General features: G+C 41.9%; 1 protein-coding gene across 3 annotated transcripts in view; it reads left to right on the forward strand.

The window, feature by feature from the left end:
• The first annotated feature begins 226 nt into the window (after positions 1–226).
• sh3k1 (SH3 domain-containing kinase-binding protein 1) overlaps positions 227–13,159 on the forward strand; it is a 36,630-nt gene continuing 23,697 nt past the window's right edge. For 2 of the 3 annotated variants that reach the window (XM_014181525.3, XM_014181526.3), the window contains exons 1-3: positions 227–500; positions 1,919–2,076; positions 11,819–11,921. In XM_014181525.3, the coding sequence (XP_014037000.1) occupies positions 497–500; positions 1,919–2,076; positions 11,819–11,921 (265 nt within the window). In that variant the 5' untranslated portion in view covers positions 227–496. 3 annotated transcript variants of the gene reach the window in all.

The raw sequence follows: 13,159 nt of genomic DNA on the forward strand, positions 1-13,159 counted from the left end.
TCCAATCAAAGCTACTGTACATATAACGTGATTTGACGTCATTTCTGTGGCCAATGACCTTGAGCCTTCTTGGAAGGGCACTTTTAATATAACTCTATGATAGGACCCAAAGGGCTGAACTTTTGGATGTCTACCCTTACTAAAGGACTGAAGCTAGACTCTGGAACGCACCCAATCTTTTGTGGGAAGATTCGTGATTTCTCGCGATATTTTCTGTACTGACGTGGTACGCAGCTCAGCGCAAAGAGAAAGCGAGCGCGCAGATCTATCTGTACATCAGTGGTTTTCCGCTATCTGGCTGCTGTCTGGTGTGATAAGGGGATAAAGCGGAAGGAATATGGTTCCATCTCACGTTCCTCCGGCTGCAGCGCTGTCATAACGGAGTTTTCGTGTGGGCGGCTGGGGCTTGTACTCGGTCCACCGAATAACCAGGATTCCTGCCTTTCCCGTTTAACGCGGTAGTCCCTGCAGCAGTAGCTGAGCGTCACGGGAACAGATGGGTGAGTTGAGACAAGATGATTTAAAAAAAAAAAAATGTTTTACCTTTGTGATGCTTCAATTTATAGTTGTAACAGTAGAAAACCTAAACACAACTGGACACACCGGGATACTTTACAGTAAAGACGCTGAATGTAGTCTAAACTATGTTTTCGTTAGCTGCGTGTCCTGATGACCATAACGCGATGCTTAGGCGGGGAACTTGCGTGTGTGTTGCGAGTACAGCAGACAGTAAGAAGACATTGATGTGTTACAGATGTTGACACGTTTACATTTTCATTCTCCGTCCTCTCTCTTCAGCTTTCTCGCTCTTCCTCTCCCCGTTTTTGCTAGAATATAGCCTAACTGAGTGTAAATGGGTTTAGTTGTAGAGTTACTGATAGGTAGTGAAGCTCCCTCAAGGTAAACCCCAGGGAGAGGTGGGGGGAGAGAGGAGGGGGAGGACCGGAAGAGAAAGCAGCTTCATGATCTTCACTGTAATACAGACTGAGATAGCAGCTGTTGTGTAGATAGGCCAGATATCCCCTCCTCTCTTCCTCCTCTATTATTTCAATCCTCTCCTCTCTTCTTCTTCTCCTCTCTTCATTCTATTCCTGTAGTGCCTGTATAAGCCACCCCCCTAGTTGTGACCAATAATATACTCATTCACAGATACACACAGACACCACCTGGCACCATCCCTGAGTTCAAGTCCTGGTCCCCATGGTAACCAGACACCTCAGCAGCACCTCCATGGGGATTGTTGTTGGTGGCCAGCTGACATATGAATATTCATGATGCAGCTGCAGTGTGTCATCAGTATTGTGTGTGTGTGTTCTACTACTGAGTTGGGAGTGTATTATGTCTACAGGCTTAGTTGGTACACTCCTATGGTTCCTCTGTTCTTTCTCTCAGTGCAGACAAGCACAGGGTAGATGGGGATAGATGGGGAGAGAATGAGAAAGGGTGTTTTAGGGGTTGGGAGCGAGGAGGAGGGGGATTGAGTCATAGCAGTCCTCCGTCTCGTTCCACCATTCCCGTAGTTACATCCCCACCACCACCCACACAACTATGACAGCGATCTGTGTATTTGTGTGTCCTTTTACAAACTGAGGTATTCTCTTTGGGCGCATTCCTGACTTGGGATGCAAACACAACTCAACTATTGCGGAAATCAAATAACATTTTATTGGTCACGTACACAGTTTAGCAGGTGTTATGGCGGGGGCAATGCAGTAAATGTCTACAATTTCAGAAATTATTTTTAAAAAACAGGAACTAAATGATGCATTCATGTCAATGGAAAACTTGGTGACTTCAGCACAGATCTCTCACATTAAGATTCAGGCTTAAGTTTGTTAGCCATTAAGTCTAAATAGTTAGTCTTTTCTCTTGTCTCTCTTCTCTCTCTGTTTCTCTCTGTCTCTGTGTGTGTTTCCAGTGGAGGCCGTGGTAGAGTTTGACTATGAGGCTCAACAGGAGGATGAGTTGAGTCTGCGTGTCGGTGACATCATCGTCAAGGTAACCAAGGATGACGGAGGGTGGTGGAAAGGAGAGATAGACGGACGGAGGGGGCTGTTCCCAGACAACTTTGTCAGAGTGAGTAACAATGACAACACACTCAAATCAATGTTGTTGTTCCCATATTGTGTTTCAAGAGCATTGTACATCCAAGTGTTTAGGATCTGTAGCACTTTTTAAATGCGTCAAGGTATTTAGAATGTCAATAAAAATGCTTCACAGTGTTTAAATTGTAAATACCTCAACATGTTTGTTCACTGTAACATTTTAGGTTTTAAAAACTAAACACACTGGGGATGAGGTTTTAAGTGTAGGGTGTAAAGCACAATTTGCATATTTCCCAGCATGCCTTTCAAGTGAATGTGAGAGACCTCCCACGACTGTGTTTGTTGGTGAGAGAGACATGGTTGTTGATTTCAAAAACTTGATTCTCTATGTGAACATGTAACTTTTTTTAATGTAAACGTGAACTCTAACTTGGCCATTCACATATTATACATGTCATGAGACCTTTAGTTATGGCCTAGTTATCCTCAATAATGTGTTCTGAAAATCTTGACTCATGGGCCACAAGTGATTAATAATTCTTATTGGAATACAGCTAGAGGGTGAATATCCAACAATTTAAAATATTTTTTTCACTCAAGACATGGCATATGGGGGAGCAGTGAGATACCCAATCGGTTAGATGATACTTTTCTCGTCAATCATCTTGAAAAAAAACGTATAGTTATAGATTGCACTATGCAGAAATAGCTCCACCATTTCCTGGTTGCTAAAATTACAATAGTTCTTCTAATTTCAGTTTATGTGGCAAAACAAACAGGTAGGTGTAGAGAATCATTGTACTGTCTAAACCGCTCTGAAATATATATTTGCATAACCAATACTATTGTATTTTCAGCTGTTTGAAGCTGGTGTATAAAACTGAAAGTGAAATACGCAAAAAACTAAACTTAAGAGAAAGCGTAGAAATAGAGCACCATAGAACCGATCTACCTCTTCTTAGACTTGCTTCCATTGAGATCTATAACACACATTTCTATGTGAATTTGGTCGGTCCGCCTAAAAAAAGTTACATATTGCTGCTTTTGAAAACTCGAAATCAACCAAAGGTCAAATGCTTTACTATCTAAAGGTTACAAGTGTGTGGGCGACATGGAGAAACAAAATGGTGCAGTTTAAGGCCATGTGGCGGAGAGTGATGCAGGCGCTAGAGATGAGGGGTGTGAGCAGTTGGGTCCTGGCAGGAGTGATGTCGTGGATGTTTGTGTGCATCTTTATGTTGTCGTTTTGTATGTGGATAGTTTGTATTATAAAAAAAATATAATAAATAAAATATTAAAGCCAATATTTTTTTCACCCAAACCTGCACTCAATGACTGCTATGGTGAAGGACTTAACAAACAATACTACCTTAACCATCTAAACTGGATCCACCATCTCAGTAACGGGTGTAATAAATCCAACCCCTTACAGATTGGATTAGTTTAGAAAAATGTAAGTTATTTATCTTTGAATAGTATAAAATCAAGTAATCAATCAATGTGCATGAGGAAGCATAGATATTAAAACAAACTATTCTAAAAATCAACCTGCAACTAAACATGCTGGACAAAACTGATAACGAGGCCCCGCCCATGTCTTTTTCACTCTGAGAGAGTTGAACTCAACATAGTTTGGAAACAATAACACCACGGGAATGGAAACATTTCCTGAATCAAATGTCTCGTTCAGTTGTCCTGAAATATAGGTTTGATTGATTGATTGAATTTACTTGACAATTTGTAAAACCCATACATAAAGGTGCTCCAGCTGGTGACGCCTCCACATGCAATTTAAGGAAATCATCAAGGATAACACAATAAATCTTAACAGCTTATTTCCATGATGGTCCTTTTGAAGAGGGAAAGGTGGCAGACATTCCTAACACTGATCTGTATAGAAGGCGTGGAAAGTCACATACATTTCTATTGACTAAATCCACTCTTAACAGGACTATGGGAAAGTAAACACTAGTGTTTAAAATCTGAACACTTAGGAGATGAAGGTGTTCTCCGGGTTGGAAACTAACTGGAAAAAGCTCACTATCATGTTTAATCTTGCATTCTAAATGCTTATTGGCAAATCTAAATATGTCATGTTTCAGTTTTAAACACGTCACGTTTCATGTTTTTTACAGTGTAGCCTAATGAACCTAATGAATGGTTCTGTGAACCTGTAAAGAACACAAACATGTTCTTTGAATGTCCTGGATGGGAGACCAGATGCTGCAGAAAAAACACTGACACCAGTATCTAACGGTGGTGTGATTGTGTGATACGGGGGAAGCATCCACTTCCTTTCACAGTAGAGGAAGTAAAAATGACACAAGCAAACATGAACCCAGTGTTGTTGTGTGTTTCTTTAACCCTGAATGGTCAATGATGAAGTCGATCTAGAATAGAACAGACAAGACGTTCATCTGCTGAATTGTTGCTCCTAAAACTCCTTATTTAATAACTGTTGTGTTGAAATTCACTGCTCACTCAGATTACACTCACCCTGTGTCAGTTTTAGGGATGAATATTTCCCAGAGAACCTTCCAGGTTTCAACACCAGGAATAATACATATTATGCCGAGAGTCCCGAGAAATAACTATCTGTAAGGTCGAGCAGTGAACTTAAAACACAGATTCAACCACAAAGACCAGGGAGGTTTTCCAATGACATGCAAAGAAGGGTACGTATTGGTAGAGGGGTGTACATTTTTTTATTTTTTTTTAAAGCAGACATTGAATGTCCGTTTGAGCATGGTGAAGTTATTAATTACACTTTGGATGGTGTATCAATACACCCAGTCACTACAAAGATATAGGCATCCTTCCTAAACTCAGTTTGCAGAGAGGAAGGAAACCACTCAAGGATTTCACCATGAGGCCAATGGTGACTTTAAAACAGTTACAGAGTTTAATGGCTGTGATAGGAGAAAACTGAGGATGGATCAACAACATTGTAGATACTCCACAATACTAACCTAACTGACAGAGTGAAAAGAAAAACCTGGTTGTCTGCTTTCTACCAGACACTGGAAGATGAATTCACCTTTCAGCAGGACAATAACCTGGTGAAGGAAAAAGGAAACAGCACACTGCTCTTGATAGTATCATTTGATCTTTAATAAGCTTCACGTATCGGCCTCACGGCCTTTGTCAGAGCTTTTGTGAATTTCTTAAAATTAGCACCCTTATGTAGACCTAGCCCCACCCACATCTGTTCCACGCATGGAAAGGGGTTGGAGGCGAAGGAAAAACAAATAAGTGCTACCAAATATAACAGTATGCATTTCATAAATATTTGAATAAAGTGTGTAAATAAGACGTATTAAACACGTCTGTAAAACCACAATGAGGACATAGCAAGTTTTCATTAATCATTGGGTACATCGTACGAAAAACATCAGAGTAATATTAAATAGGGACATAATTCATGTTCAAATTCACAACATAACATACATAGGCATTTCATCATTAAGTCCTTTAGGAAATAATGTCTGGAGGGTGAAAATCCAAAAACATTCTCTTTTGCTCAGAGTATTATTAATATCACCTCCCCTGCTGATATCTTGACTTTCTCTATGCCACAAAATCTAAAGGTAGAAATGTTATGTTTTAGGTCATTAAAATGTACTGCGACTGGATAATCCCTGTCGTTTCTCCTGATTGAACTTTTATGTTCACTAATTCTCTGTTTGAGAGAGCGGGAGGTTTAACCGAAATAGCACAGCCCACATGGACATATAATAATGTAGATAACATGGGTGGTGGACACGTAATAATGTCATTTATTTGGAACAGTTTTCCTGTATGGGGGTGGCAGAAATATTCACAAGTCATCATATCGTTGCACTGTGCGCATCCTCTGCATTTATAGCTACCATTTGGAAAAGGGCGTAAAAGAGCCTGGCTAATTTTCTTTTGTTGCTGGCAGTTGGCATGAACCAATTTATCGCGTAAATTGCGACCTCGCTTATACACAATAAGTTGTGGATTTTTAAATTCTGCCGGCAAAGCTGGGTCCGATGGTAAAATATGCCAGTGTTTCTTGTCCGCATCTCCCACTTTTCGCGCGTTCAAGTATGTGGTTGTGAACATTACGGAGTGTTCTTTAGCTTTAGCGGGTCTTTTCTGTAGCAGTTCATCTCGTGTTTTCCCCAATGCCAAATGAAGAGCTTCATACACACATTGTGGCGGATAGCCTCTTCTTAGAAACCTAATGCGCATCTCCGCTGCTTTTTCTAGATAATCATCTGTGGCATATACGGCGCAGTCTGAAAAACTGGCTTCTAGGAAGTCCTCTTTTTAATGGCTCAGGACGGACGCTGTCCCCCGTAATATAGTATTTCTGTCCATTTCTTTTCTGTACAGAGTTGTAAACAGGGTTCCATTTGATTTCTCAGGACAATAACCTAAAACACAAGGCCAAATCTACACTGAAGTTGCTTACCAAGAAGTCAGTGAACGTTCCTGAGTGGCCGAGTTACAGTTTTGACTTAAATCTACTTGAAAATCTATGGCAAGACCTGAAAATGGTTGTCTAGCAATAACCATCAACCAATTTGACAGAGCTTGAAGAATTTTAGAAAATAATAAATGGGCAAATGTTGCACCATCCAGGTATGTAAAGCTCTTAGAGACTCACAACTGTAATCATTGCCAAAGGTGATTCTACAAAGTATTGACTCAGGGCAGGGCCGGCGCCAGAACAAATCAGTTGGACCAGCCATGTGTGCACCCGCTTGCGCGTTCACAATTAGTTTTAATAGGTGTAATAGTAAAGACCATAGGCAGCTGGTGAATTTCAAGTTTGGGGAAGCTTACAATTTATCCTACCATTTCTACCGATCTTTTATATGCACATTTTTGTGGAACAGTTTAATTTCACTAATAACATTTTATTTTCTCAAAATCATTGTTACGTGGTTGAAAAAATTCAGCTGAGGTGAGGGCAGCAGCCTCAGCCATATGAACACATTGATACACTGTGATCCATTGGCGGCTAAAGAAATGAGCTCATAGAACTCCGAGAGAGCCTATAGGCCAATGCAGCAGTAGGCCTGTACCTACCATCTCAACTAAGTAAAGCTGACAAATAAAAACAGTAGAAAATAACCTGATGAAAATTCTGGTTCTTTCAATCACATGAATCTCTCTTCTCCGCCTGTCTGCCTCCCTTTCTATCTGTCTTGACTTGAGCTGTTGTTAGTGAAGTGCAACGGTGTATCAACTAGACTATTCCAGGCCCTCAGAGTTTCCCACGCCAGTGAGCTCTAGACCGCTGTTTTTTAAATAACGTTTCCACCGACTATATGGGATCATCAGATCATGATATTTTGCTCTTTCACACCGAGGCTTGGTGATTATTGAGGCCGGGAGTGTTAGAAAGATTTTTTTAAATACTGAGGAACTATAATTTGCAATGGATGTAAAACATTTTTTACAAAAAATACTCACTTTGTTTCCGATGTGTGAGGTGAAGAAAACCATACTGAGAAGCTCAGCTTATTAGTGGTGGACGTGTTGAGTTAAGACAATCAGACATTAACAAATGGGCACCTTCCTGTATTTGCATGCCGCAGGCCAGGTAGGCCTACTCTATATGCGTGCTCAGGCTCCCTCAACGTTATCAGGACAGGAGAACACATACTCATTGCTCACAGAGCAAACAAAAGGCAATGAAACGATTGACAAAACCAAAACTTGTTTCTCACAAGTTTAGAAGGTTGTGAACTCTGCAAACAATGTTTCCACTCCGAGAATGAGAACGGCGAATCACTGTAATTAATACATGCATTGATAGAAGTGTATGTAACCATATGATGAGGGAATAATAGTACATTTACTAGGCCTACTGGAGACATATGTAATGGGGAATTGATAAAAAATGTACCATCAAAGGGCAAAGAATTCACACAATGAAAAAATGTATGGGCAAGAATTGGCGGTAGACAGCTGAGCACATTCTGGAGAGCTGCACCATACCTTGGCCACACACCCCTCCGCCACACACAGGTCTGCACATTATACCCCTAGAACAGCATTGGACTTATACTGGACAGATATGGGTAAGAGTGAGCCCTCTCACTTTGCCTTTTCCTGTCTGCTAAAACTATATCACCGGAGAAAGCATCTAAGCGAATGAAACAGCACCCCTCTATATATAGCCCATGTATCTGACGCGGTCTGGCCAGAAATAATATGACATGCTATACTATTTTGGTCCAGACAGCATTACATATATGGTCTACACATACTGAGATGTAAATGTACAAATGTCTTAAAAACATCTTTTCACTTTCTCATTATGGGGTATTGTGTGTAGATGGGTGAGAGAGAAATACAATGAATACATTTTTAATTCAGGCTGTGACGACAACAAAGTGTGAAATAAGTCAGAGGGTATATTCTTTCAGAAGGCTCTGTATGATCACTATGGCATGGGGTATCCCCTAACAAGCGGGGCGCTCCACCACCTTGTCGGCTTGGCTGTGCCAAGAATTACAAATGTTATGATTCTCTTCTCCATCTCTCTGAAGTGTGCACTTGTTCACCCCCATCTCATTAATTGAAAAGAGGCCTTAATGGCCATGTCCTCTTATAATCTCCACCCGGCACAGCCAGAAGAGGACTGGCCACCTCTCAGAGCCTGGTTCCTCTATTGGTTTCTTCCTAGGTTCCTGCCTTTCTAGGGAGTTTTTCCTAGCCACCATGTATCTACATTTGCATTGCTTGCTGTTTAGGATTTTAGGCTGGGGTTCTATATAAGCACTTTGTGACATTTTCTAATGTAAAAAGGGCTTTATAAATACATTTGATTTAGATTATTATCATTTGTTTTGGTATTCGAGTACTGATCTTTAGATCATAATGAATAACATTACATGGACAGAGGGTACCTGATCCTAGATCAGCACTCCTAGTCTGTGATGCTTTATGGATATGGGCCCTGCTGGTATGTTAGTGCTAGGCTGGAACAAAAACCTGTAAAAAAAAAAAAAACCTGCTTTCCAGGACCAGGGTTGGAAAACGTTCATCTCAGAGGAAAAGAGTTTGACCAGATGTGTGTGTGTGTGCGCGCACCAGTGTGTGTGTGTGTGCGCGCAGTCGTGGCCAAAAATCTTGAGAATGACACAAATATTAATTTTCACAAAGTCTGCTGCTTCAGTGTCTTTAGATATTTTTGTCAGATGTTACTATGGAATAGTGAAGTATAATTACAAGCATTTCATAAGTGTCAAAGGCTTTTATTGACAATTACATGAAGTTGATGCAAAGAGTCAATATTTGCAGTGTTGACCCTTCTTTTTCAAGACCTCTGCAATCCGCCCTGGCATGCTGTCAATTAACTTCTGGGCCTCATCCTGACTGATGGCAGCCCATTCTTACATAATCAATGCTTGGAGTTTGTCAGAATGTGTGGGTTTTTGTTTGTCCACCCGCCTCTTGAGGATTGACCACAAGTTGTCAATGGGATTAAGGTCTGGGGAGTTTCCTGGCCATGGACCCAAAATATCGATGTTTTGTTCCCCGAGCCACGTAGTTATCACTTTTGCCTTATGGCAAGGTGCTCCATCATGCTGGAAAAGGCATTGTTCGTCACCAAACTGTTCCTGGATGGTTGGGAGAAGTTGCTCTTGGAGGATGTTTTGGTACCATTCTTTATTCATGGCTGTGTTCTTTGGCAAAATTGTGAGTGAGCCCACTCCCTTGGCTGAGAAGCGAGCCCACTCCCTTGGCTGAGAAGCAACCCCACACATGAATGGTCTCAGGATGCTTTACTGTTGGCATGACACAGGACTGATGGTAGCGCTCACCTTGTCTTCTCCGGACAAGCTTTTTTTCCAGATGCCCCAAACAATCTGAAAGGGGATTCATCAGAGAAAATGACTTTACCCCAGTCCTCAGCAGTCCAATTCCTGTACCTTTTGCAGAATATCAGTCTGTCCCTGATGTTTTTCCTGGAGAGAAGTGGCTTCTTTGCTGCCCTTGACACCAGGCCATCCTTCAAAAGTCTTCACCTCACTGTGCGTGCAGATGCACTCACTCCTGCCTGCTGCCATTCCTGAGCAAGCTCTGTACTGGTGGTGCACTGATCCCGCAGCTGAATCAACTTTAGGAGACGGTCCTGGCGCTTGCTGGACTTTCTTGGGCGACCTGAAGCCTTCTTCACAACAATTGAACCGCTCTCCTTGAAGTTCTTGATGATCCGATAAATGGTTGATTTAGATGCAATCTTACTGGCAGCAATATCCTTGCCTGTGAAGCCCTTTTTGTGCAAAGCAATGATGACGGCACGTGTTTCCTTGCAGGTAACCATGGTAGACAGAGGAAGAACAATGATTCCAAGCACCACCCTCCTTTTGAAGCTTCCAGTCTGTTATTCGAACTCAATCAGCATGACAGAGTGATCTCCAGCCTTGTCCTCGTTAACACTCACACCTGTGTTAACGAGAGAATCACTGACATGATGTCAGCTGGTCCTTTTGTGGCAGGGCTGAAATGCATTGGAAAAGTTTTTGGGGGATTCAGTTCATTTGGATGGCAAAGAGGGACTTTGCAGTTAATTGCAATTCATCTGATCACTCTTCATAACATTCTGGAATATATGCAAATTGCCATCATACAAACTGAGGCAGCAGACTTTGTGAAAATTAATATTTGTGTCATTCTCAAAACTTTTGGCCACGACTGTACTGTAAGCAGGTGTTTCCTGTTCTGACATTGCAAATCTGTTCCTCTTCCTGTTCCTCTTCCTTTTGTTATATCGGTTTGGTTAACTTCTATAGAGAAACACACTCACTTATACTCTGACACACTCAGGTGTGTGTGTGTGAATGTGTGCGTGCATGTGAATGTGTGTGTGTGTGTTATTGCGTCAGACTGTTAGCTGCAGAGCAGGGATTACGAAACTGCATCCTGACGAATGCATTAAAGAACTGTGAAATACACAGCCATGTGTGTGAATAAAAAGGCTGTGTATGTTGCAGCTGTAGGGCAATGCTGACGTACACACAGTAACTCGGGTAGGGAAATGCTGACGTACACACAGTAACTCAGGTAGGGAAATGCTGACGTACACACAGTAACTCGGGTAGGGAAATGCTGACGTACACACAGTAACTCAGGTAGGGAAATGCTGACGTACACACAGTAACTCGGGTAGGGAAATGCTGACGTACACACAGTAACTCGGGTAGGGCAATGCTGACATACACACAGTAACTCGGGTAGGGCAATGCTGACGTACACACAGTAACTCGGGTAGGGAAATGCTGACGTACACACAGTAACTCGGGTAGGGAAATGCTGACGTACACACAGTAACTCGGGTAGGGAAATGCTGACGTACACACAGTAACTCAGGTAGGGCAATGCTGACGTACACACAGTAACTCAGGTAGGGCAATGCTGAAGTACACACAGTAACTCGGGTAGGGCAATGCTGATGTACACACAGTAACTCAGGTAGGGCAATGCTGACGTACACACAGTAACTCGGGTAGGGCAATGCTGACGTACACACAGTAACTCGGGTCGTGTGTGTCCTGTGATAGTTTACATTAAAAAAAAGGGCAAGACACAATAACTGCTTTAGCGTTTGTGGGTGGACATTAAGTTAGGGATGTGTGTGTGTGTGTGTGTGTGTTCCTCTTCCTGCTCATAAAGGGTTAGGTGACTCGGGTTACAGACATTTTATCCATTACCATGACTTCAGCACCTGATAGATAGATGGGACACAAGAAACACAGAGATACAAACATTCAAACTCTCTCTCTGTCCAGGAGATGAAGAAGGAGGTGAAGAGAGCGGCGGGTCCTAAATCTGATTTGTCCAATGGCAGTACAAGCCCTGTACCTGAGCCTGACCGACGACCAGCCAGGAAAGGTACCCCCCCCATCACACACACACACACCCGTAGGTAGGTTAATGTCCCCCTGCTCATACACAGATCCTATTAGAGTGATAGGGATTAGCATGAGGTTATCCTTTGTCCTTCACACACACGTGCACACATTCCTGGTACTACCGTTGACTAAAGGAATTATTCACACTACATCATCATCATACTCATCATCATCATCATACATACATACATGCAGCATACATACATACATACATACATACCATACATACATACATACATACATACTGTTGAAGTCAGAAGTTTAAATACACTTAGTTTGGAGTCATTAAAACTCGTTTTTCAACCACTACACAAATTTCTTGTTAACAAACTATAGTTTTGGCAAGTTGGTTAGGACATCTACTTTGTGCATGACACAAGTCATTTTTCCAATAATTGTTTACAGACAGATTATTTCACTTATAATTCACTGTATCACAATTCCAGCGGGTCAGAAGTTTACATACACTAAGTTGACTGTGCCTTTAAACAGCTTGGTAAAATTCCAGAAAATGATGTCATGGCTTTAGAAGCTTCTAATAGGCTAATTGACATAATTTGAGTCAATTGGAGGTGTACCTGTGGATGTATTTTAAGGCCTACCTTCAAACTCAGTGCTTCTTTGCTTGACATCATGGGAAAATCCAAAGAAATCAGCCAAGACTTCAGAAAAGAAATTGTAGACCTCCACAAGTCTGGTTCTGAAGGTACCACGTTCATCTGTACAAACAATCGTATGCAAGTATAAACACCATGGGACCACGCAGCCGTCATACCGCTCAGGAAGGAGATGCGTTCTGTCTCCTAGAGATGAACGTACTTTGGTGCGAAAAGTGCAAATCAATCCCAGAACAACAGCAAAGGACCTTGTGAAGATGCTGGAGGAAACGGGTACAAAAGTATCTATATCCACAGTAAAACGAGTCCTATATCGGCATAACCTGAAAGGCCACTCAGCAAGGAAGAAGCCACTGCTCCAAACCACCATAAAAAAAAAGCCAGACTACGGTTTGCAACTGCACATGGGGACAAAGATTGTACCTTTTGGATAAATGTCCTCTGGTCTGATGAAACAAAAATAGAACTGTTTGGCCATAATGACCATTGTTATGTTTGGAGGAAAAAGGGATGCTTGCAAGCCGAAGAACACCATCCCAACCGTGAAGCACCGGTTGGCAGCATCATGTTGTGGGGGTGCTTTGCTGCAGGAGGGACTGGT

The sequence above is a fragment of the Salmo salar genome, chromosome 29, assembly GCF_965601325.2.
Source record: "Salmo salar chromosome 29, fSalSal1, whole genome shotgun sequence".
Classification (NCBI taxonomy): Eukaryota; Metazoa; Chordata; class Actinopteri; order Salmoniformes; family Salmonidae; genus Salmo; species Salmo salar.